This window comes from Vulpes lagopus, chromosome 7 (assembly GCF_018345385.1).
Source record: "Vulpes lagopus strain Blue_001 chromosome 7, ASM1834538v1, whole genome shotgun sequence".
NCBI lineage: Eukaryota > Metazoa > Chordata > Mammalia > Carnivora > Canidae > Vulpes > Vulpes lagopus.
Genome location: NC_054830.1, coordinates 7,406,835 through 7,431,862, shown reverse-complemented (window position 1 = coordinate 7,431,862; position 25,028 = coordinate 7,406,835). Strand labels below are relative to the sequence as shown.

Here is a 25,028-nt window from a genome sequence, read left to right as displayed (position 1 = left end):
GTCTTCATCCGGCGAGGTGGGAGGGGGTGTCTTCATCCAGCTGGGTGGGAGGGGGTGTCTTCATCCAGCCAGGTGGGAGGGGGTGTCTTCATCCGGCTGGGTGGGAGGGGTTGTCTTCATCCAGCTGGGTGGGAGGGGGTGTCTTCATCCAGCGAGGTGGGAGGGGGTGTCTTCATCCAGCTGGGTGGGAGGGGGTGTCTTCATCCAGCTGGGTGGGAGGGGGTGTCTTCATCCAGCGAGGTGGGAAGGGGTGTCTTCATCCAGCGAGGTGGGAGGGGGTGTCTTCATCCAGCGAGGTGGGAGGGGGTGTCTTCATCCAGCTGGGTGGGAGGGGGTGTCTTCATCCAGCTGGGTGGGAGGGGGTGTCTTCATCCAGCAAGGTGGGAGGGGGTGTCTTCATCCAGCGAGGTGGGAGGGGGTGTCTTCATCCTGCTGGGTGGGAGGGGGTGTCTTCATCCAGCGAGGTGGGAGGGGGTGTCTTCATCCAGCTGGGTGGGAGGGGGTGTCTTCATCCAGCGAGGTGGGAGGGGGTGTCTTCATCCAGCTGGGTGGGAGGGGGTGTCTTCATCCAGCTGGGTGGGAGGGGGTGTCTTCATCCAGCGAGGTGGGAAGGGGTGTCTTCATCCAGCGAGGTGGGAGGGGGTGTCTTCATCCAGCTGGGTGGGAGGGGGTGTCTTCATCCAGCTGGGTGGGAGGGGGTGTCTTCATCCAGCGAGGTGGGAGGGGGTGTCTTCATCCAGCGGGGTGGGAGGGGGTGTCTTCATCCAGCTGGGTGGGAGGGGGTGTCTTCATCCAGCGAGGTGGGAGGGGGTGTCTTCATCCTGCTGGGTGGGAGGGGGTGTCTTCAGCGAGGTGGGAGGGGGTGTCTTCATCCTGCTGGGTGGGAGGGGGTGTCTTCATCCAGCGAGGTGGGAGGGGATGTCTTCAGCGAGGTGGGAGGGGGTGTCTTCATCCGGCTACATGGAGCTGGCCCGGCAAAGACCAGGGAAGCGGGGCAGGACGGAATGGAGTCACATGGCTTGGGGGTTGGGAGACTGAAGGGCGGCTGGTTGCAGCCTTGATCGCCGGAGTGAGGACAAGAAGCCTGCACCAGGGCCGAAAGCCTCACTTGGGCCCGGCGCCAGCGTAAAGAATCTAGGCCGCCGCGCGGTTCCTAGGCCACACTCTTGAACCTTGCGGACGAACCCCGCATGCCCGCCCACTGCCGCCAGCAGCCAATCGCTGACGCGGCGGCGCATCCGGGCTCCGACCCAGCCAATCGCGGCTGAGCACAGGGACAATGAAGCTGAGAACCAATAGGAGCGCCGCTATTGTAACGAAAGGCCCAATGGTTTCGGGCGACAGGGCTTCTTCAGGCGGCCAATGGGAGGCGGCGTCACGGCGGCGATCTGGCGGTGGCTGCCGGCGACTGCGGGGCGGGGTCCCAGGTTCGAGCCAGAGGCCCGGGGGGGAGAAGGGTGAGCCTGGAACCCCCGGGAAGTCCCCTGGAGGGAAGCGGCCGGCGGGAGGTGCGCTTGGCAGGGGCGGATAGGAACACCCGCTGCCTCGTGACTGGTCGATGCCTGGTGGGTGCGCATCGCGGTTGCCGCTCCGGCCCCCCTGCCAGCGAGGTTTCGAGGTTTTTGGGGGGTGCTTTGGGTGGGGTTGGTGCTGGCCTCCTGGGTGCAGACGTCGCTCCTACTGCAACTGCAAAGCTGGCTCTGCACCCAGCGGAGAAGGAAGGAGGAAATGGGCACCCCCCCCCAATCCCATCACCACAGTATTTTCTCAAATGCTAACATATAAAAATAGCAAAAACCTAGCAAAGTAGCTACTGCACGCCAGACCCCGAGCTGAGCGCTTTCCCTGCCTCGTCTCGTTGAATCCTCCCAACACCCCTTTGAGGGAGAGACTGCTTGCTATACGCCTACTTTGCAGAGGAGGAAACACTCAGAGGGGAGCTGATTCCTGAGGAATCTGACCTTGTGCATGATGACATTCTCTTCTTCCCATCACTGTTTATCTTAAAACTGGAGATCATGGAGGCCTGAGCCCTGGGCCTGGCTCTGGAAGAGTCCCACAGCTGGATTGAGGGGAGAGTGGAAACACAACCCCTCCTAGGCGCGGGTGAGTCATTAGGGCCTGGGGTCACTCGTTGGGGAAGATGTGGGAGGCAGGAATCTTGCCCTGCAAGAGAAAGACCATCAGGACAATGGAATCGATAGTGATGATTTTATTTTTGTTTCTGTCATATTTGTTATTTTTTTCATGCCTGCATTAAGGGCTGTGCTGTGGGGATGTCACAGCCTTCTTTGCGTGGCAATGCTCTCAGCATCTTCATTTTCCAACGGGGAAACTGAGGCCCAGTGTGGCTAAGTGACTTGCCTGAGTTGACCCGGGGAGAGCCAAGATTCGTCCCCTGGTCTGTCTGACCACACGTGCCTGCCTGGTGATTAGGGGAAGGTGGGTTCAAAGCAGGTTTTACTATTGGTGCAGCTTTGTCGAATAAAGGGGTTCAGTGTCATTCATGACAGATCTAACAGGTGTGGATTGTATCCTAACTCCATCAAACATGTAGAAACAGGCTCAGGGAAGGGAATTGGGTGCCTAAGGTCACACAGTGAGGAGGTTCTAGAATCTTCCCCTCAGGCCTAACACCTGGGAGCTGATGGCCTATCTTTTCCCAGCAAAGCCAGCTGTCAAAAGCATGCCTCTGTGCCATTCGGGTGCCACCACCAGGGACAGCAGGCCTGATGGCGATGAAGCTCAGCCCCTGGCCACCAGGGGAGGCCTGAAGGTCCTTCTGCACTGGGCTGGCCCTGGTGGCGGGGACCCATGGGTCACCTTCAGCGAGGCCACACTGACCGCAGAGGATGTCTGCATCCACATTGCACACAAAGTCGGTGAGTCTGGGGCATCAGCCCCGTGGCAGGAGGTGCTGACAGCAGCTGGGCCTGCCCATCTATCTGTCCGTCTGTCCGCCTGTTCATTCAGCAGACATCGGGTGAACAACTACAGTGCGCCAGTCCCAAATTGCTGCCTTTGTAGAGCTTATATTCCAGTAGGAAAATCAGCAAGAAACACAATAAATAAGAAAACTGTGGCAGGGGCACCTGGGTGGCTCAGTCAGTTGGGTGTCTGCCTTCGGCTCAGGTCATGATCCCGGGGTCTTGGGATCAAGCCCCACATCAGGCTCCCTGCTCAGTGGGAAGTCTGCTTTTCCCTCTGCCCCCAACTTGTGCTCACTCACTTGCTCTCTCTTAAGTAAATAAATAAAATCTTAAAGAAGAAGAAGAAGAAAACTGTGGGAGAGCAGAGGTAGATGATGGAGAAAAATTAATTCAGGAGAGAGGGACGCTTGGGTGGCTCAGTGGTTGAGCATCTGCCTTCGGCTCAGGTCATGATCAGATTCCTGGGATCGAGTCCCACATCAGGCTCCCTGCATGGAGCCTGCTTCACCCTCTGCCTGTGTCTCTGTGAATAGACAATTCTCCTATTTATTGCGTCGCTGGGGAGACGCTGGGGCCTCGTCCACCCGGTGAAGGCCGGCGGCACAGGAGGCCCGGCCCAGGGACCCCATGATGCAGGGGCCTGTGGAAAGGAGCAGCCCCGGGTGCCGGGCACCCACTCTGTTTGTCTGTATTCGTTTTTCAACGAATCTATCTCTGTGTCTCTCATGAATAAATAAAATCTTAAAAAAGAAGAAGAAAACTATGTGGGAGAGCAGAGATAGATGATGGAGAAAAATTAAGCATTCAGGAGAGGGACATCTGGCTGGCTCAGTTGGTAGGGCATGTGACTCGATCTCAGGGTCATGAGTTCAAGCCCCATGTTGGATGTAGAGATTGCTTAAAAAAGAATTCAGAAAAAAAAAAAAAAGAAGAATTCAGGAGATAAGGGGGAGAGCCACAGGGATATCTGGGGGAGATGGTACCCAGCAGAGGGAACAGCAGGTGCAAAGCCCAAAGGGGGGGGAGTTGCCCAGGCACAGCAAGGAGGCCCAGGTGGCTGGAGCAGAGTGAGTGAAGGGGAGACAGGAGTAAGTGAGAGCAGGGAGGCGATGGGGCAGGTTGAGCAGGACCTCAGGGAGGACTTGGGATTTGACTCCCCAGTCAGGTGGGAGCCACAGAGGACTGTGAGCAAAGGATGGATGTGACTGGACTCAGGTATCACTGATACTGTCTGGTTGCTGTGCAGGGAAGAGACTGTGGTGGGTGAGGGTGGGAGCAGGAGACCCGGGTGGCAGTGACCTCCAGGTAGGAGTTACAGGGAAGGTCAGCCAGGGCCAGATCTTACAGTGCCTTCAGTGCCAAAGAGGAGTTTATGCTTTCTCCTGAGACCAGTAAGAACTATGGAATGGCTGAGAGAGGCTGTAGTAGAGGTACCAAAAGTATAGTTTCTTCTTCCAGAGGAGGAGAAGGTGTGTCCGACTGGATATTGCTTATATGCCCCTTGCCCCAGGAAATCCTCTCAGGCCGCCTTCCCCACAACTGGATGGAGGCCTCATGGTGGATTGCTACCACACCTTGTACTTTCCCATTGGTAGCTGATTCTTCAAGAGCTCAGACAGGTGTCCAGCAGAAGGAGCAGTGTGTGCAAAGGTCCCAGACAGCCTAATCTGTTTGAGGAAGCAAAAGACTTGAAAACTAACTGGAGTGTCGGTTTCAAGAATTTGAAAAGGGAAGTAGCAAGTGAAAGTGGAGCATAAATGCCAAAGTCCCAAGGCATAGTTACACTTTTTTTGTTTTGTTTTGTTCTTTTAAAGATGTATTTATTTTAGTGAAGGGGGAGGGGCGGGGGAGAGAGAGGATCCCAAGCAGATGCCCTGCTGAGCGCGAAGTCTGACATGGGGCTGCATCTCAGGACCCTGAGATTGTGACCTGAGCCTAAATCAAGAGTCACATGTTTTAAGGACTGAGCCACCCAGGCGCCCCCAGGTCATAGTTATTGTGTGCTGAGGGGGTTGGGCTTTCTCATGAGGCCGTAGGGAACCATGGAATGTTTAAGCCAGAGTGAAACAGGTAGATTGGTCCTTTAGGAAGTTGTCTCTCAAGGAGGCATTCTCCTTCTCTGGGAGGCAGTACTCTTGGACACAGCAACTTTGGAAAGTGATTGGCATCATCCAATAGAGTTGAAACATACATTCCCTGAGGCCACACAGTTCACAGTTCCAGACCTAGATATGCACTGGACACTCAGCTCATGTGTTCTAGGAGACACCGTCAAGAATGTTCAGAGCTGCTTCATGTATCTTAGTTTTTGTTTGTTTGTCTTTAAAAGATTTTAATTTGGGGCAGCCTCGGTGGCACAGCGGTTTAGCGCCGCCTGCAGCCCAGGGCGTGATCCTGGAGACCCTGGATTGAGTCCCACGTCAGGCTCCCGGCATGGAGCCTGCTTCTCCCTCTGCCTGTGTCTCTGCCTCTCTCTCTGTCTCTATGAATAAATAAATAAAATCTTTAAAAAAAATAAATAAAAGATTTTAATTTATTTGAGAGAGAGAGAGAGAGAGAGGAAAACAAGTAAGGAATGGGTAGAGGGGGAGAGAGAGAGAAGCAGACTCCCTGCTGAGCAGGAAGCTCGATGATGATGATGATGATGATGATGATGATGATGATGATGATGTGGGGCTCAATCCCAGGACCTGGAGATCATGACCTGAACCAAAAGCAGACGCTCAACCTATTGAGTCACCCAGTTGCCCCTGCTTCATTTATCTTAGTGAAAAACGGGAGACCATCGCAAAGTACTCTCTAGAGGAGAATGCACAAATTACAGTAAGGTTGAATGCTGGAAAGCTATACAGTCAGGAAAAAAGGAATTTCACTGAAGTTACCCATATCGTATGAAGCTTTGTGTTTTTTAATTTTAACTTTTTTTTTTTTTAAGATTTTATATATTTAGGGGATCCCTGGGTGGCTCAGTGGTTCAGTGCCTGCCTTGGCCCAGGGCGTGATCCTGGAGTCCCAGGATCGAGTCCCGCATCAGGCTCCCTGCATGGAGCCTGCTTCTCCCTCTGCCTGTGTCTCTGCCTCTCTCTCTCTCTCATGAATAAGTAAATAAAATCTTTTTTAAAAAAGATTTTATATATTTATTCATGAGAAACACACATATATAAATTTATATATTTATTTATTTATTCATGGTAGGCTCCATGCAGGGAGCTGAGCTGAGGCAGGCAGGCGCTAAGCCACCCAGGCGTCCCAATTTTAACTTTTTTTTTTTTACAGTAATCTCTACTTTTGGGGATCCCTGGGTGGCTCAGCAGCTTGGTGCCTGCCTTTGGCCCAGGGTGTGATCCTGGGGTCCTGGGATCAAGTCCCGCATCAGGCTCCCTACATGGAGCCTGTTTCTCCCCCTGCCTGTGTCTCTGCCTCTGTCTCTCAAGAATAAATAAAATCTTTTAAAAAATAATAAATAATCTCTACTTTAATAATTTAAAAAAATTTTTTTTTATTTATGATAGTCACACACAGAGAGAGAGAGAGAGGCAGAGACACAGGCAGAGGGAGAAGCAGGCTCCATGCACTGGGAGCCCGATGTGGGATTCAATCCCGGGTCTCCAGGATCGCGCCCTGGGCCAAAGACAGGCGCTAAACCGCTGCGCCACCCAGGGATCCCAGTAGTCTCTACTTTAAACGTGGGGCTTGAACTCACAACCCTAAGATCAAGAGTCACATGCTCTACCAACTGAGCCAGCCAGGTATCCCTCATGTGTGAAGTTTTAAAACCTGTTGTAATATGAAAAAAGAAACTGTACAAGGACACTTATTGTGTAATACTGCATTTAGAGTTCATAACATTGAAACTAGAGGATATGGGAATAAAGTCTCATTCAGGAGTATGGTTACCTCTTTGTGGGAAGAAAGAGGAGGAGGATGTCGGCAAGGTCAAGTTTGTACTTTGGTGATGATAAATTATTCTTTTTTTTAAAAGATTTTATTTATTTATTTATTCATGAATGACACAGAAAGAGGCAGAGATCTAGGCAGAGGGAGAAGCAGGCTCCCTGTGGGACTTGATCCCAGAACCCCGGGATCACAACCTGAGCCAAAGGCAGATGCTCAACCACTGAGCTACTCAGGTGCCCCAATGATAAATTATTCTGAATGAACTATCTTAGATAAAATATTCAAGTGATAGGCATAAAAAGGATGCCTTGGGTGGCCGCTATAGGGAATGACAGCAAGTCTGGAGGCTGGATTAGGACTGGGCTTTGGATCTGAAGGATCCCAGGATGGAGGATGCAGGAAGAGCAGGCCTAGTGACTGAATTGGTGGGGTTTTGGGTGAAGTTGAGGACAAGAACCAAGTCATAGCTTAAAGAACCAAGCAGGCAAGTTGCAGGTTTGGGAACATGAGATGAGGTCTCTTTGGAACAAGACACGTCTAAGGGGGCTGTGATGTCCAGGGGGAGACAGCCAGGAGGGTTGGATATTCCTCCAGGATTGGAGTTCAGAGAGAGACTAGGCACCTGCCAGCAGTCTGTAGACTTGGGTTGGTTGGTCTAAGGTAGGTTCTTGCTGCAGTAACAAGCAGCCTCCCAAATTTTCTTGGGTCGAGACAATGAGGCTTACCTAAAATCTAATGCAGGTCAGATGATTCACCTCTGTCTTGTGGCTTTGGCACATGGCGTCTCCAACATCCGGGAGGCAGAGGAGATTGCAGGAGAGTTTATTTCCAGGCCCAGAAATCTGCATACCCCTTTTGCCAACATCCCATTGGCCATAAACCAGTCTATGGCCCCCTTCCAGCTGCAAAGGGAGGGAGGACCTGGGAGGGGAAACAGCAGGTCTGGGGGTCGACAAGGCAGATGGCAGCAGATGTAGCCTCCTGACCTTTCTCCCCTGTTCCAGGCATCACTCCGTCCTGCTTCAATCTCTTTGCTCTCTTCGATGCCGAGGCCCAGGTCTGGCTGCCTCCAAACCACATCTTGGAGGTCTCCGGAGACATGAATCTGACCCTGTACTTCCGCATGAGGTGGGTGATGGCCCCTTGGAAGCCTTGTCCGCTTTTTTTTTTTTTTTATTCATGAGAGACAGAGAGAGAGAGAGAGAGGCAGAGACACAGGCAGAGGGAGAAGCAGGCTCCATGCAAGGAGCCCGATGCAGACTCGATCCCGGGACTCCAGGATCACAGCCTGGGCCAAAGGCAGGCGCCAAACCACTGAGCCACCCAGGGATCCCCGCCTTGTCCACTTTTATTCTGTCCCCTTGCTCCCCTGTACCCCACCTTCCTGGAGCTGGTCTGAGTCCATGCTAAGCCCCAGCTGCAACCTCTGCCTCCCTCTTGCAGGTTTTATTTCCGGAACTGGCATGGCACAAATTCTCAGGAGCCGGCTGTGTACCGCTGTGGGCCCACAGGGACCAAGTCCTCCTCAGAACAAGCAGAGCAGGGGGTGCAGCTACTGGACCCAGCCTCCTTTGAATACCTCTTTGAGCAGGTGTGTGTAGGGTGGGGGAAGCGGGACAATTTGTGAGGGACTTAGTTGAGGAGCCCCACACCTCTCCCCAGTTCACTAAGGTAAACAGATTTCAACTCATGCCATCTCTGATCCTTTGGCTGCCTGAACCAGAGGGTGCTGAGACACAGGATTGTGGGGGAGAGAGTGCTATGATCAATTAGTGATGTCTGCCACAGGCCGAGGGTTGGACATAGGAGGCACACGTGAAAATGGGGGTTCCCTCTCCTCCCCCAAGAGGACAGAAGCTGGGGAGTGAACGGGTTCTCATGCCGCTCTTTCTGCCTGATTCCCCCCTCCCCAGGGCAAGCATGAGTTTGTGAATGACGTGGCGTCACTGTGGGATCTGTCGAGCGAGGAGGAGATCCACCATTTTAAGAACGAGAGTCTGGGCATGGCCTTTCTGCACCTCTGCCACCTTGCTCTCTCCCATGGCATCCCCCTGGAGAAGGTGGCCAAGAAGATCAGGTGTCTGGGGATGGGGCGGGGACAAGTACCTGGGAGCCACGGGAGGCCTCCCCTACTGCCATATCTTCCTTCAGCACTTAGCCAGTACCTGCTGTATGCTGGCATTGAGGCCACAATGGTGGCAATGGTGAACAAGCCAGACAAAAATCACAGCCCGTCTGGAGCTTCACATCTGGTGAAGGAGACAGGCATTAAACAGAATACAAAAGTGAAAGGTTCAGTGTTTCTGACGGTGATAAATGCAAAGGGGGAGCATTAAACAGGAAAGGAGGAAGGAGCATGTCAGAGAGTGAGGGGTGTACAGTTTAAAACGGGGCAGTCTGGGATTTCCTCACTGAGATAGCATTCAAATTCAAAGGTGTGAAGGAAATGAAGGCGGGAGGCTTGTGAGTGTCTGGGAGAAGAGCATTCCAGACATAGGGGACAGCCAGTGCAAAGGCCCTGAGGCCTGATGTGTGGAAGGATATGTGGCTAGAGCAGAGTGAGCTTGGAAAATTCCACAGGATTCTAGGGAGGGAAGGACACAGGAGTATGGGGAGCTGGGAGCCAGCTGTGTGCACCACCATTGCTGTGAGGGCATGGCAATCAGGGTACACTGCCTAGGGGAGGCAGTGGGAGAAACGGATCTTTGAGGACCAGCAGTTCTCCTTAAAGCACGTATCTTTCCATCCTTGATGTGTTATACTCTGAAAGACTCGGGCTGGGACAGTCAAGTCCAGGGTGCTGGTACCCTCTCTAGCCTGGATGTCAGAGAATGCTTCCTGGGGAGGTGACATTTCTGCTAAGACCTGAAGGTTGAGTCAACTTTATCCAGATGGAGACTACGTTTTTTGGGGGACCTGAATTTGGAATACCAGGGCCGGAGAGCCAGAGTCCACCAGGCTCTAGTCGGGGCTGTAGGGAGCCCAAGGAAAATTGGAAGTGGGGGCGAGAGGCAGGTAAAACCTTGAGCTTTAGGACCCCTCTGGTCAAGGGGTAGGAGAGAGGGCTTGGAACCAGGAGAAATCTGTTCTCTGAGCGAGATATCCTGGCGGTCAGATGCCAGACAGGCAGAGAGAGAAGGGGTGAGGGCTGGGGCTTTGTGAGGGGCAGAGGGGCCTTTTGTTGATAATCCTAACACTGGTGATGAAAGCAACAGTGACTTCTCCAGCAAGAACAGCCCCCGACGATCACGTAGTCCTGCCAGTCGGCAGCCCTGATTATCTCAGCCCTGGAGGTGTGCCCTCTCTGATCCCACCTTGCAGGTGAGAAGACAGGGCCCTTTAGAGCCTCAGGAAGTTGTCCCACAGCTGGAATTTTAGCCACCCTGTCTCCTCCGGATTTCTGACCCCACCCAGCCTCCCTATGCCAGACCTTTATCGTGTTCTCTTTCCACCTGCGTGACAGCCTGCCTGTTTGCTAGATGAGGCAGCTGGGGTTCGGAGAGGTTAAGCCACTTGCCCAGTGTCACCCAGCTGGGCCTGCAACCCAGGCTCCTGACCAGCCCTTCCTGGTTGCCCCCCAGCTTCAAGGACTGCATTCCACGCTCCTTCCGGCTGCAGATCCGGCGGCACAACGCGTTGACCCGGCTGCGTCTGCGGAGCATCTTCCGCAGGTTCGTGCGGGCCTTCCAGCCGAGCCACATCTCGCAGCAGGTCATCATGGTCAAATACCTGGCCACGCTCGAGCAGCTGGCGCCCCGCTTTGGCACGGAGCGCGTGCCCGTGTGCCACCTGGAGCTCCTGGCCCAGGCCGTGGGGAAGTCCTGCTACATCCGGGACAGCGGGCAGGCCCCTCCAGAGCCTGAGCTGGCCACCAGACCCCCCACTCATGAGGTGCTGGTGACAGGCACTGGTGGCATCCAGTGGCGGCCGGTACAGGCAGAGGTGAGCAGGGTGCACCTGGGCATCCAGGTCAGGCTGGGGCTCCTGCTCTGCCTCCGCCTTGGCCTCCGAGGGTGGCTGCCGTGCACCCTTCCCCCGCATGGCTCTGGGATGTGTCTGTCTATCCCCTGGGGTGGTTTTCTGGAGAGTGCCCTCCGGCTCTGTCTACCCCCTGGGGACCTCATTTCTGGGGTCTGTACCTGTAAGGATCCCCTGTCTGGTATCGAGGTATGAGGGTCCGTATTGAGGTGTGAGGGTCTGGCTCTTCCTCTCTTTCTCCCTGAGGTTCTGGTTTCCGGCATGTGTATCCCTTGGGGGAGGGTCCCCATCCCATCTATGATACTGGCACTCAGAGGAGGGTGCCTGAGGGGTATCCCTGGCCTCTCCGGCTCCCACCTCTCCCCGCAGAGAGAATGTGTAGGAGACTAAACAGGCAGAACCTTGGGATGCCTGGGTGGCTCAGCAGTTGAGCGTCTGCCTTCAGCCCAGGGCGTGATCCCGGGGTCCTGGGATTGAGTCCCATGTCGGGCTCCCCGCAGGGAGCCTGCTTCTCCCTCTGCCTGTGTCTCTGCCTCTTTTTCTCTGTGTCACTCATAAATAAATAGATACAATCTTTAAAAATAAAAAAAATTTATCTATTCATGAGAGAGAAAGAGAGAGAGAGAGGCAGAGACACAGGCAGAGGGAGAAGCAGGCTCGCTGCGGGGAGCCCGACATGGGACTCGATCTCTGATCCTGGGATCACGCCCTGAGCCGAAGGCAGACGCTCAACCGCTGAGCCACCCAGGCGTCCCAATAAAATCTTTAAAAGAAAATAAAAATAAATAGGCATAACCCCGCTTCATCCACCTGCCCTATGTGCTGGGTTTCCAGAGTCCCAGAGGCAATGGCAGCAGCAAGAATCGCCATGCTGACCCATTTGGGAAGAAAACCAAGGCCGGAGAGGTGGGTGACCAGCCAGTGGACAGGCCTCAGGAAGAGCCATGGGTCTACTTCTGTGACTTCCAGGATATCACCCACGTGGTGCTCAAGGAACGCCACATCAGCATCCACTGTCAGGACAACAAGAGCCTGGTGGGGCCTGGGGCTGGGGGCCTGGCAGGGGCTGGGGGCACCTGTAGCCCGCGATGCCTGTCTGATGTCCCCCCGGCCTGCAGGAGCTGACCCTGCCTTCCCGGGCCATGGCCCTGTCCTGGGTGTCGCTGGTGGACGGCTACTTCCGCCTGACAGCCGACTCAAGCCACTACCTGTGCCATGAGGTGGCCCCTCCACGGCTAGTGATGAGCATCCAGGACGGTATCCATGGACCCTTGATGTGAGTGCTGGGAAAGGCACACAGGTGACATGGGGCGAGGGGGTGGCTGCCAGCTAGACTGTGAGCTCTAGGGACGGTGAGGCTGGAGAGAGGTGTGTGCGTGTGTTTGTGTGTATTCATATCTTTGTGTGTATTCACGGTGTGTGTGTTCACCCGCGTGTGAGAGTATACACATGTGTGCAAGCATTCATGCCTGCGTGTGTGCTCATGAGTGCGTGCCTGCATGTATGAGTAGCCGTGTGTGCCTATGTGAGCACATGTGTGTACAAGCATGTGTGGCTGGGGTGTACATGTGTTTATACACACACGGATGTGAGTATTCACTCACACTCCGTATGTGTGCATTTATGTCAGTGTGTGCTCGTGTGGGAGTACACGCACTTGTGTGTGTGCGTATGTTCACCTGTGTGTGTGCATGTGTGGGAATGCATGTGCTTGCATGTACAAGCATGCAGACGTGCACCCCAGGGGCTGTAGGGGGAGAGAGGGTGTCTGCGGTGGTGTGGGCCGTGTCATGATGGTACCTGGGTTTGGGATGGTCACTGTGCATGTCTGCATGTTTACCAGCCCCATGGCATGTGACTGTATATTGTGATTGCGTTTACAACTGTCCTTGTCTGTGTTTGCTGCTATGGGGTGGGTGATTTTTGTGGTGCCATATGTCGCACAAAGGCTGGTGGCCATTTGCACGTACATCTGTTTGCACTCCTGCAGGTGTGTGTCTGTCCTGGTCACTATAGGTCTGTGCAATTCCGTGCAGACACATGGAGCTAAGAATGCGCAGTGTCACGGCTTCAGGGGTCCCCAGATGTGTGTGTGACCATCCTGCATGCTGCAGGGTCAGGACATGTGACTTAGCTTGTGTGGCCATTATACCTGTGCCTGGCTGTCCCCTGTCCTACCTGTGACACTGGCACTGAGCATTGAGGTCTGGCCCGTCTCCACGCTAGAGGAGGGTGCAGTGGCCATTCCTCCTCTCAGGAGCTGTGGTGGTGCCATGTCACAGCTAGGTGGGGGCCACCCGGGCATGGGTCTACAGGCCCCATCCACCCGTGTCCTGATGTGTCCGGACGCCCATCACCATTGGCTGGTGATGTAGAAACAGCGGACAGTGAATTCTCCTCATTCTGGAGGCTGGAAGTCTAAGTTCAAGGGGCAGACAGGTCCAGGGTTTGGTTGAGAGCCCCACCTCCGGGTCTGCAGACGGCCGGCTCCCGGCTGGTCCTCACACGGGGAGGAGCAAGCGAGCTCTCCGCAGTCCTTTATATAAGGGCACTGATCCTATTCACGGGGCTTCCACCCTCTTGACTCAGTCGCTTCCTCGTTCCAGCACGTTGGCCATTAGGTTTCGGCACAGGAACTCTGGGGAGACCCAGACGTTTGGCCGATGGCCGCACGTGACCCCCCACACGTGTAGGTGTCTGGGCCTGGGTGGCTGTATCATGTGTAGTGCCTGTCTGTGCCCATGATGGTTGTCACCTCAGGGCCTGGGATATCGCTCCCCCTCTGCCACCGCCTTACACTGGGTGAGCGGCCGTGTCTGTGATTGTTGTCCAGTAGCTGTGTGTCAGAGCAGCTGGCCAGGTGTGCTCCCGTCCCGTATCTGATGGCCGTTTCCTGTCCCCGTGTGCACGTTACCTTGTTGGTGGTGCTGCCTGACCGTTGTCACCTGCGAGCGTATGCCTCTTCCCTCCTCTGCGTTTTTCTGTGCACGACGGTGTTACACTGGTGCGTGTGTGTGTGTGTATGTTCACACCCAGTGTCACCATGTAAATGCCTGGGTCTGACACATGTCGCAGCTAGGAGTGCTCCCCTACGGGCAGGTTTTGTGTGTCCTTCCTGGTTGCCAGGCATGGGTCCAGTGGGACCCCCAGCTTCCCCAACAGCGCCCCCTTGTCCCCTACAGGGAGCCCTTTGTGCTGGCCAAGCTGCGGTCTGAGGATGGCCTCTACCTCATCCACTGGAGCACCAGCCACCTCAACCGCCTCATCCTGACGGTGGCCCAGCGGGACCAGGTGGGCCTGGGGCGGGGGTCCGGGGCTGGGGCTGGCCGTGCTCCCTGCCTGGACCCCTGCTCACCGCCCCCCTGCCCTGCCCTCCCCCAGAGCCCGGGCACACAGCGCTTGCACCTGCGTAAATTCCCCATTGAGCTGCAGGCCGGGGTCTTCAGGCTGGAGGGCTGGGACCGGTCCTTCCCCAGCGTGCGGGAGCTGCGAGCCGCCCTGCAGGGCTGCTCCCTGCGCGCCGGCGATGACTGCTTCTCCCTGCGCCGCTGTTGCCTGCCTCGGCCTGGAGGTAGGCCACTGGGGGGGGGGGGGGGGGGGGCGAGGGGGGGGAGGGGGGGGCGAGGCTGGGGGCGGCACCTCCCCCGCCCCACCCCTCTGCCAGCCCCAGGGATGTCACTTCAATCCCCAGAGATCTCCAACCTCATCATCATGCGGGGGCCCCGGGCCGTCACAAGTTCACCCAACGTCAGCCAGCTCAGCTTCCACCGGATCTGCCAGGCTGATGTCACCCAGGTGTGTTCTCTGGGCCCAGGGGGGCCCCGGGGGCGCAACGGGGGCGGGGGCAGCTCTGAGGGCTTGTCCAGAGACGCTCTGTGCTCTGGTCCTCCAGCTGTCCCACCTGGGCCAAGGCACGAGGACCAATGTGTATGAGGGCGTGTTACGAGTGGGGACAAGAGCCCCCATGGAGGGCGCGGCAGACGGTGAGGACTCCCCCACACCCAGTGAGGACTCTGGGCTGGAGCTCCGAGTGGTACTCAAGGTGCTAGACCCTAGTCACCACGACATCGCCCTGGTGAGTGAGCACAGCCAGGGGCCCGGTGGAAGGACGGGGGGGGGGGGGGGGGCCGGGGGCCGTGGCCACCTGACCTGCCCCATCCCCACAGGCCTTCTACGAGACAGCCAGCCTCATGAGCCAGGTCTCCCATGTGCACCTGGCCTTTGTACATGGCATCTGCGTGTATGGCTCTGAGAGTGAGTGAGACCCACCATGCCCATCCCCGTTTGCAGACCACCCCCCACTTATACCCACACCCGGGTGGTACCCAGCCCTCAGCCTGTGTCCTCATCCCGGACTGCATGCTCCACCTTGACCTATACCATGATCCCTGACTACACACCTCGATCTCTGACTGCTTGACCTTCAACCTATACCCCAACCGGTGACTGTATTCCAACACCCACCTTGCGTCCCTGCCCGACTACACCTTGACTCTTAACCTCCACCCTAACCCTTGACCTACACCCTGACTCCTGGCTGTCTCCTCCCCTCCATTGACCATCTAACACCTCTACTACCCATCCTCTGTCTACCCTCTGACCCCCACTGGCGTGCCAGGGCTGTTGGGCACCCCAGTCCTCCCAGATCTCAGCCCCTGCTCCACTTTACTGCTCTATGCTTACTCTGCATGTACCTCAAAACTTCTTGTCCAGGGTGACCCCCACCAGTAGTCCTCAGGTCCTCAATCCCGTGTCCACCTCTTGCTTTCCCTCCAACACTGGTCTACACCGCAGGAGCACCCAAAGCCTGTGGGATCCTCTCACCACTTATGTCCCAGCCTCAAGCTCCGCACCTCCACTTGTCTCCACCCACCCCTAGTTCCCCAGTCCCATCTTCCCCTTTGTCATGTACATGTCAGCTTTCTCCAGCCCTAGCCTGGACTCAGATGCCAGCATACACCTCTGCCTCACTCTGCACCCACCTTGCCTACACTCTATCCTGCATCTCCTCTCACCCCAGGGTCACTTGCAAGCTGCCCCCCACATCTCTGCCCCAGCACCTTCCCCACCCACAGTCTCCAGCCCCATGTCCTGTCCCTGGTGTCCTGGAGGGCAGAGGCAGGTGGGCAGCCTCTGCAGTGGCTGGGCCTTTGCAGACATCATGGTGACAGAGTACGTGGAACACGGGCCCCTGGACGTGTGGCTGCGGCGAGAGAAGGGCCACGTGCCCGTGGCCTGGAAGGTGGCAGTGGCCCAACAGCTGGCCAGCGCCCTCAGCTACCTGGTGCGTGGCCTGCGGGTGGGGCCTGGGTGGGTGGGGAGCACCAGGCTGGCCTCAGCATGGGGTGTGGAGGCCTCAACACATTAATCTAGACGCTGGCACCGGGGGATCTTTCCACGAACCTCTTCTGCTCATATACCGCTGTGGCTCCCATCGCCCTCAAGAGGACACCTCACTCCTCCATGTAGTGTCTGAGGTCGCAGGGGGCCTGACCTCAGCTCCTCTGTCACTCTGGCTTGCCATTCGTTCCAGCTCCTCCTGGTCCCTTCATCCCAGTTTCCAGAGCACCTCTGTGTGCCAGGCTCTGTCCTAGGCCTGAGGACACACCAGAGAACAAAACCAAAGTCTCTGTCGTTGGGGAGCGGGCATTTTAGTTGGGAGGGGCAAGCAAATAATAACTACACTACATAGAATTTTAGAAAATAGTGACAAGTATGGGAGAAAAGCAGGGGTGGAGATAAGGAGTTGCTACAGCCTGGGGAAGAGGTGAAGTTTTAAATAGACGGGTGAGGGAAGGCCCCGCTAAGGTGACCTAGAGGAGGGGAAGGAGCCCGAGGCATCTAGGGAAGTACATCCCAGGCAGAGGGAATAGCCAGTGCAAAGGCCCCAAGGAAGGAGCTTGCCGGGCATGGTTTGAGGACAGCAGTCGGACCTGACCGAGAGCTTTGGCCACCAGCTCTGGGAGGTCAGGAAGGACCTACTGGGTACCCAGTGCTACCCGGTCACAATGACAATGTATTTGGATCCCCATGATTGGTTTTGTTTTATTTGGCCGTGATTATATTTTTTCACATGAGCTGTCCCTTTGGACGCCACGTGGGATGGGAGTAGGGGGCAGCATGTACAGCCCCCCCCGGTGGTCACGCCCCCCACCTCCACCCCACCACAGGAAGACAAGAGCCTGGTTCACGGTAATGTGTGTGGTCGGAACATCCTGCTGGCGCGGCTGGGGCTGGCGGAGGGCACCAGCCCCTTCATCAAGCTGAGTGACCCCGGTGTGGGCTTGGGTGCCCTTTCCAGAGAGGGTGAGGTCCCGGGCAGGGCTGGGGGCAGGGGCAGGCTTCCCCCGACTCTTTTCACCCTCAGTGACTTCTGACCCCGGCCCCCAGAGCGGATCGAGCGGATCCCCTGGATAGCCCCCGAGTGCCTGACTGGCGGGGCCAACAGCCTAACCACTGCGGCTGATAAATGGGGCTTTGGTGCTACCCTCCTGGAGATCTGCTTCGACGGGGAGGCCCCCCTGCAGGGCCGTGGCCCCTCCGAGGTATGTCCAGGGCATCCCTGGGCCCTTCCGACAAAGGGGATTGACACCTCCAAGGAGTCTAGGGGGCACATTCAGGATCCGGGGCTGCCTCCCTCCCCTCTGGCTGTGTGACCTCATGTCTATATGTGGCCTCAGCTCTCTGGGGCTCCATCCGGTTATCTGTCGGTTCTGGTAACAGTCCCCACCTCATAAGGTGTCTGTGACATATAGCAAATAGGTGATATGCTTTGGTTTTCAGCAGAGCGACCAGGGCCACAGTGGGAGAACCAGTCTGTGGGGGTGAGGGAGGACCAGAGGCCTCCCCTGAACCAGTTGAGGGCTTAGGCAAGGCTTCCTAGAGGAGGTTTTAAAGTACAGAAATGCTGTAGTGACCCAAGCTAGGAAGTGCACCCTAGGCGGAGGTCACAGCACGTACAAAGGTCCTGAGGCTCTGGTCCATTCAGGTTGCTGCTGAAGGTTCCTGGAGGCAGAGAGAGGAGGAGCCAGGGCAGGGGAGGGGAGGGCTAGTGTGAGCCGCCAGGAGCACAGCAAGAGTCAGCTGGACCTGGGATGGAGCCCTGGCTCTGCGGGGGTGGCCAAGGCTGCTTCCCTATGCCAAGCCTGTTGTGTCATCTGTAAAATGGGAATGACCAGAATGGGGACCTAGCCTGCTCAGGGAGCTTGACTGTGTTTTGGAGAAGGGGACTGGGGGAGGGGGAGGGCCCTGACTCCTGTGGGTTCCCTCCCTGGCAGAAAGAGTGCTTCTACCAGAAGCAGCACCGGCTTCCTCAGCCCTCCTGCCCAGAGCTGGCCACACTCATCAGCCAGTGCCTGACCTACGAACCAGCTCAGCGGCCCTCCTTCCGCACCATCCTGCGTGACCTCACTCAGCTGCAGCCCCAGAGTGAGCTCCCCTCATGCCCCCACCACCATCACTGGGACCCCTGCTAGTGCCAGCATAGTGCCCCTTCGGTTTTGCAGTGACTCATGTCATGTGTGTCAGTTTCTGATTCCCTTAAGGGCGTGCAGATGCCTATGCTCCTTTTTTTTTTTTTAAGATTTTATTTATTTATTCATGAGAGACACAGAGAGAGAGAGAGAGGCAGACACAGACACAGGCAGAGGGAGAAGCAGGCTCCACACAGGGAGCCCGATGCAGGACCGATCCCAGGCCTTCAGGATCACGCCCCGGGCTGAAGGCGGCGCCAAACCGCCGAGCCACCAGGGCTGCCCGCCTGTGCTCTTCTTAATGTTTTATTTGGCAAGAGCCACAACTTCCTTGGCCAAATTAGGCCCGTGTGATTTTTTGGGGGGGGCTTTTGTTTTCTCTTGGGATGAAACACCTTTACCCGATCTAAACACCCCAGATGTCGGTTTTGATGCAGCCCATTCTGCATTTTGGACAAGTAGAATTTTCCAGCTGTTGCAAAACAAAAACAAAAAACAGTTTCCTTATATTTGAGATCAGATGCTGGGGGAGCAGTGGTCCCCTTTCCAAGCCCCCAAGCGTGGGCCTGCTGGGAAAGAGGCAGGGGTCCAGTGACACCCACTGTGGCCCTTCTAGATCTTGCTGACGTCTTGGCTGTGAACCCCGACTCACCTGCATCAGACCCCACCGTCTTCCACAAGCGCTATTTGAAAAAGATCCGGGATCTGGGCGAGGTGAGGGCCCTAAGGGTCTGGGGCAGGCCCTGGGCTGTCAGAAGGCCTGCCTGCTAAAGACTTGGGGTCTGAGTTTAATTCTAGAAACATGAGTGGGGCCTGGCCTAGAAGACCCTTTACCTCAAGGGAGGCCCTAAGTATTTGAACGGGAGTCCCAGCCCCCAGGGGGACCCACTAACACAGAGTAGGTGGGGCCTAGGACTTTCCAAACAGACCCCACTCGAGGTGGGGCCTGGGGAGCCCTGGTAGGGCCAACCCTCCTACGTGTCCCGGGGCCAGGGCCATTTCGGCAAGGTCAGTCTGTATTGCTACGACCCAACCAATGACGGCACTGGTGAGATGGTGGCGGTGAAGGCCATCAAGGCCGGCTGCGGCCCCCAGCTCCGCACCTGCTGGAGGAGGGAGATAGACATCCTGCGGACGCTCCATCACAAGCACATCGTCAAATACAAGGGCTGCTGTGAGGACCAAGGTGCGCGGAGCCCAGGGCCCCATTGGAACTTCTGGCTAGAGCCGCAGGCTGGGGGGCATACGAGTATGGGGGTGCCAGGGCTGCCTTCTCCCTCCCCTCCCACTCCTTGGCCTCTGCTGGGGCCAGGATGACTGGGACAGTCAACTCCCTCACCTGGGCACGTGGGGTCGGCTTTGAGGATGGGCTGCTTGAGGACTGGACCTACTGTGGGAGGGGGCGGGTCAGAGCCCCACCCTGGGGGATCAGGAGAAGCCTCTAGCCCCTGCCTCCACCGCCCGCCTGGGCCACCCCTCTCCTGCATCAGGAGAGAAGTCGGTGCAGCTCGTCATGGAGTACGTGCCCCTGGGAAGCCTACGAGACTACCTGCCCCGGCACAGCGTCGGACTGGCCCAGCTGCTTCTCTTCGCTCAGCAGATCTGTGAGGTGGGCCAGCCGGCCTGGTGGTCCCACACAGTCTGCTCACTGCTCCCCACTCTTGGGCCGGCTCCCCAACCCAGCCTGTTTCCACCCAGCCTGTTTCCACGCCCAACAGCCTAGTCCCTCCCAATCCCCACCCTCCCTTTTGCTGGGCCCCCTGCCATCCTGACAGTACCTGCGCCTGCCTGGTCCCCACAGTCCTAACCTGACTGTTCCCCCCCATCCCCCCCACCTTCCAATCCTGGTCAGGAGCACTCCCCAGCCTCCACCCTGCCCCACTGATCCTGACTCGCCCCCTCCCCCAGGGCATGGCCTACCTTCACGCACAGCACTACGTGCATCGAGACCTGGCTGCCCGCAACGTGCTGCTGGACAACGACAGACTGGTCAAAATCGGGGACTTTGGCCTAGCCAAGGCTGTGCCGGAAGGCCACGAGTACTACCGCGTGCGCGAAGATGGGGACAGCCCCGTGTTCTGGTGACCAGACAGGACCCAGCTGGAGTGGGGTGTCCGGGTCATGTGGAGCAGACAGGGTGAAGGAGATAGATACTGGGGTCTCAGATGTCAGGGCCTGGTCCCAGTGAGACTGCCCCCCCCCGGGTGGGGCCCTAACTGGGACCAGAGAGCCCCTAAGCCCCAGGTAAGGACTCCAGCCTGGTCTGGCATGAAGCCTGAGTGCCCCATCCCCCCAGGTATGCCCCAGAGTGCCTGAAAGAGTGTAAATTCTACTATGCATCCGACGTCTGGTCCTTCGGGGTCACCCTGTACGAGCTACTGACCTACTGTGACTCGAGCCAGAGCCCCCCCTCGGTGAGACGCAGGCCCTCAGCCCCACCCCATTCGGAGGAGTTAGAAAGCCATGCAGTGGATTCCCACCCTCCCACTGTAGCGAGTGCTTGATCCACCTGGGCCTCCTGGCCCCGGTATGTAAACGGCCCACTTGCAGGGTAGGGGGCTTTGATTGTGTGGAAGCCACTCAGATAGAAACAGCTTGTTCAACTGTTGCAGACTGGGAGGCACAGCTTGACTTAGATCCTCAGATGTCACCGGGAGACCCATTCTTCTCCATCCCCGCTCAGCTGTGCTCTGTGGCAGCATCTCTCAGCCACCCCCACTCCCCGCCCCCCCGCCCCTTGTGGGAACCGTGGTTCCCTAGCCCTTCAGGCGCACCTGCTCCCAGCTGAGGGGGTCCCTTTTCTCCCCACCCCACCCACGCATAATTGAGGGCGTTCTGATTGGCCAGCTTGCCGCCCGTGTCCGTCACGGAGCCAATCACTGTGTAGCCATGAGCCACGCTCATTGGCCAAGCCAGGGCTGGGGGAGGAGCCAAGGCTAGGCTGGAGGTTTATTTCCACAGCAAATCAGAGCATAAGGTGTGGAAGGGTGGGGGAGTTGGTGGGAAAGGTTTCTGGACCGATAAAAACGGTTTGTTGAGAGGCTTTAATAGCAAACCCCAGTTTCAGACTTACTCTATGAATATTAGTTACCCAGCTTCACAGTAACTCCGTGGTAGGTGTTGCTACCCCATTTTACAGGTGAGTAAACCGAGGCCCACAGGGATAAAGTCATAAATCTAAAGTTCTTTTTTTTTTTTCTCAAAAGATTATTCATGAGAGACACAGAGAGAGAGGTAGAGTGAAGCAGGCTCCCCGTGGGGAACCCAGTGCAGGACTCGATCCCAGGACCCCAGGATTACAGCCTGAGCAGAAGGCAGACGCTCAACCACTGAGCCAGCCAGAAGTCCCATAAATCTAAAGTTATGCACCAAGAAGTGGTAGAGACAGGACCAAAACCCCTTGTTCCTGCAGGTTCCTGACCTCTACCCAGGTAGACCCGCCTCCTGAAAAGAGCTTGTCTTGTTTTTATGTAGAAATTCATCGAGCTCATAGGCCTCACCCAGGGGCAGATGACGGTGCTGAGGCTCACAGAGCTGCTGGAACGAGGGGAGAGGCTGCCCCGGCCAGAGAAATGTCCTTATGAGGTGAGACCTCCCTCCCCCTTTTCATCTCCCCGCTGTGGAACTGCAGAGAGAGCAGCCACCACACTTCCAGTGTCTTCCTGCCCAGATCTATCTCCTCATGAAGAACTGCTGGGAGGCAGAAGCTTCATTCCGCCCCACCTTCCAGAACCTCATACCCATTCTCAAGACGGTCCAGGAGAAATACCAAGGCCAGGCTGCCTCAGTGTTCAATGTCTGCTGAAGCCTACCTGCAGCTCCCAGGGGGACTGGAGCAGGAGGCCCCCCTCCCCCATCCCGAGGGCCTCCTCACCCCCCAAGGAACCAAGAGGGAGATGCTGGGCCTCACCACTCCCCGTGCCTTATTTCAGTCTGGAGACCCCACATCCGTGAACTGACTTTCCTCCTGTCTTCGTCCCCTTGGGTTGCCATAACAGTACGACAGATGGGGTGGCTTATAGACAGAAATTTATTTCTCACGGTTCTGGAGGCTGGGAAGACCAAGAGCAAGGCGCCAGCATAGTCACGTTTTGGTGAAGGCTGTCTTCTTGGTTCATAGCCCACACCTTCTGGCCGTGTCCTCCCAGGGTGGGAGGGGGCTGGGGATCTTTCTGGAGTCCTTTTATACAGACACTTATGAAGGCTCCACCCTCATGATCTAGCACCTGCCAAAGGCCCACCTCCTAATACCATCACATCAGGTATTAGGATTTCAGTGGAGGAATTTTTGAGCGGAAGGGCACCTGGGGGGCTCAGTCAGTTAAGCGTCTGCATTCAGCTGAGGTCATGATCCCAGGATCCTGGGATTGGCTCTGCATCAGGCTCCTTGCTCAGCGGGGAGTCTGCTTCTCCCTCTCTCTTTGTCTCCCTCTGTCCCTCCCCCTCCTCATTCTCTCCTCCTCTCTCCCTCAAATAAATAAATAAAATCTAAAAAAAAAAAAAAAAAAAGAACTTTGAAGGGATGCAAACCTTCAAACTGTAGTGCCTTCCACAATATGAGCCTGAGAGGCCCAAGACAAGCAAGGACCTAATCAGGCCGTTTAATCCCATCTTTCTGCCTCCCCCTCCAGCTCCTACCCGTAGGGCCCACCATTTCCATTAGCTGGTAATAAACTCATATTTTCTCCGCTGGGGGCTGTGATCCTGTTCAGCAAACGTTTGCTTTCCTGGGGATAGCACCTAGAGCAAGATACTGCAGAAGAAGCCAGGCTGAACTCTTCAAGCTTTGCTCACCCCTGAATCACCAGCTATCGGGCCAGTACCAGAAGACTCTCAGTGACTACTTCCTCAACGAAGGATGGAGGACTTGGGCAGGGGACACCACGTAGTGACTGAATCTTGCCAGGTTCACCCTTTCCTCCCTGTGTGAATTCAAGCCAATGGCTTTCCCACACCTTAGTTCTCAACTATGAACTGGGGAGTGGTCATGCTTGCTACCTCAGAGGACTAATGTAAATAGCTCACGAGGGCCTTTGTGCGAAGCTTAGCAGGAAGACATGCAAACAATGTACTTAGTAAACATTTTATACTATTGTTAATCCGGTATTTGCCAAAGTGTTTTTTTTTTTTTTAAAGGAAATGATTTAATTTTTGCTTTTATTCTTAAGATTTATTTATTTGAGGGACGGAGGAAGGAAGGGCAGAGGCAGAGGGAGAGAGAATCCCAAGTGGATTCCACATGGAGCCCGACATGGGGCTTGATTTCAAGACCCTGAGATCAGGACCTGGGCCAAAACCAAGAGTCAGACTGAACCCACTGCACCACCCAGGTGCCCCTGTCAAACCGCTTTTACTAAATAGGTGTTGTGGAGGCAGGATGTGTGTCAGCCACATTGTGAAAGGCAGTGAAATATTTTTCTTTCTCATTGGATTTCTCAAGACCTTGTGCATTGCAGCTCCCTTTAGATAATTCCACACTGATGTATTTGCTATTTACTTTTTATTTTTTTAAGATTTTATTTATTTATTCATGAGAGACACACACACACAGAGAGAGAGGCACAGGCAGAGGGAGAAGCAGGCTTCATGCAGGGAGCCTGATGTGGGACTGGATTCCCAGACCCCAGGATCACACCCTGGGCCGAAGGCAGGTGCTCAACCACTGAGCCACCCAGGCATCCCTGCTATTTACTTTTTTTTTTTTTTTTTTAAAGATTTTATTTATTCATAGAGAGAGAGAGAGAGGCAGAGACACAGGTAGAGGGAGAAGCAGGCTCCATGCACTGGGAGTTGACGTGGGATTCGATACCGCTGCGCCACCCAGGGATCCCTATATTTTCTCATCTTTTGCAAAAATAGTAGCATGTGGAGCACCTGGCTGGCTCAGTAGGCAGAATATGTGGCTCTTAATCTTGGGGTTATGAATTCAAGCCCCACGTGGCATGGAACCTACTTAAACTTTTTTTTTTTTTAATAGCACATGTGCCACTACACAGCACTCTTCCTCATCTGATGGGTAATTTTGAGATGGTCTCACATATCCAGGCCTATAGTGTTTCCTTGTTCTAGTATATGGTGGTTTACCCAGGTTCAAGAGTATCTGTAGCACAAATTCTCAATGGGAATATTATTTTTTTTAAGATTTTTAATTTATTTATTCATAGAGACACAGAGAGAGAGAGAGAGCCAGAGACACAGGTAGAGGGAGAAGCAGGCTCCATGCAGGGAGCCCGACGTGGGACTTGATCCCTGGCCTCCAGGATCACACCCCAGGCTGCAGGCAGCTCTAAACCACTGCGCCACAGGGGCTGCCCTCTCAATGGGAATAGATGCTTGCAGGAACAGGCCTGGTAATTGCCCACCTGGTAAAAGATGTTGCCCCTAGAATATATTTTGATATTGGATAGGGCAGTCTCTTTCCAAAATTATCCTGCTTATTCTTGGGGCACTGCGGGGGGCTCAGTCCATTAAGCATCTGACTCTTAGTTGTGGCTCAGTTCAGAATCTCAGGGTCATGATCTCTCAGGGTTGTCAGATCATGCCCCACTTCAGGCTCTGTGCTCAGGGGGGTATCTGCATGAAGACCCTCTCCCTCTGCCCCTCCCCTTACTCTCTCTCTCTCGTTCTCAAATAAATAAATCTTTTTAAAAAATGATCTTGGGATGCCTGGAAGGCTCAATGGTTGAGCGTCTGCCTTTGGCTCGGGGTGTGATCCCAAGGTCCTGGGATTGAGTCCCACATCGTGCTCCCT

At 55.6% G+C, this 25,028-nt stretch overlaps 1 protein-coding gene across 10 annotated transcripts; it reads left to right on the top strand.

The window, feature by feature from the left end:
* Window positions 1–1,366: 1,366 nt before the first annotated feature.
* Window positions 1,367–23,880, top strand: TYK2 (tyrosine kinase 2). Of its 10 annotated transcripts, none has more exons than XM_041763547.1 (26): window positions 1,367–1,457; window positions 2,016–2,106; window positions 2,262–2,442; window positions 2,667–2,882; window positions 7,832–7,955; window positions 8,271–8,418; window positions 8,741–8,904; window positions 10,409–10,769; window positions 11,640–11,840; window positions 11,924–12,081; window positions 13,988–14,096; window positions 14,187–14,376; window positions 14,497–14,600; window positions 14,698–14,880; window positions 14,972–15,059; window positions 15,962–16,089; window positions 16,976–17,111; window positions 17,196–17,350; window positions 18,083–18,233; window positions 18,894–18,991; window positions 19,271–19,463; window positions 19,768–19,886; window positions 20,186–20,358; window positions 20,574–20,691; window positions 21,752–21,862; window positions 21,948–23,880. In XM_041763547.1, exons 4-26 carry the CDS (start codon window positions 2,687–2,689, stop codon window positions 22,080–22,082), a joined length of 3,543 nt encoding a protein of 1,180 aa, XP_041619481.1. In that variant the 5' UTR covers window positions 1,367–1,457; window positions 2,016–2,106; window positions 2,262–2,442; window positions 2,667–2,686; the 3' UTR covers window positions 22,083–23,880. The 10 variants fall into 10 exon arrangements, with proteins under 10 accessions (XP_041619481.1, XP_041619478.1, XP_041619483.1 ...); XM_041763546.1 differs by having other exon boundaries at window positions 1,378–1,565; XM_041763544.1 differs by lacking the exon at window positions 2,262–2,442.
* Window positions 23,881–25,028: the final 1,148 nt, after the last annotated feature.

What these genes read in the sequence shown, in the direction of transcription:
- TYK2 (XM_041763544.1), top strand. Translation starts at nt 2,687, where the DNA reads ATGCCTCTGTGCCATTCGGGTGCCACCACCAGGGACAGCAGGCCTGAT. An exon ending in CGGTGGCCCAGCGGGACCAG is followed by an intron (nt 14,097 to 14,186) that starts GTGGGCCTGGGG and finishes GCCCTCCCCCAG; the next exon opens with AGCCCGGGCACACAGCGCTT. An exon ending in GCCAGGCTGATGTCACCCAG is followed by an intron (nt 14,601 to 14,697) that starts GTGTGTTCTCTG and finishes CTGGTCCTCCAG; the next exon opens with CTGTCCCACCTGGGCCAAGG.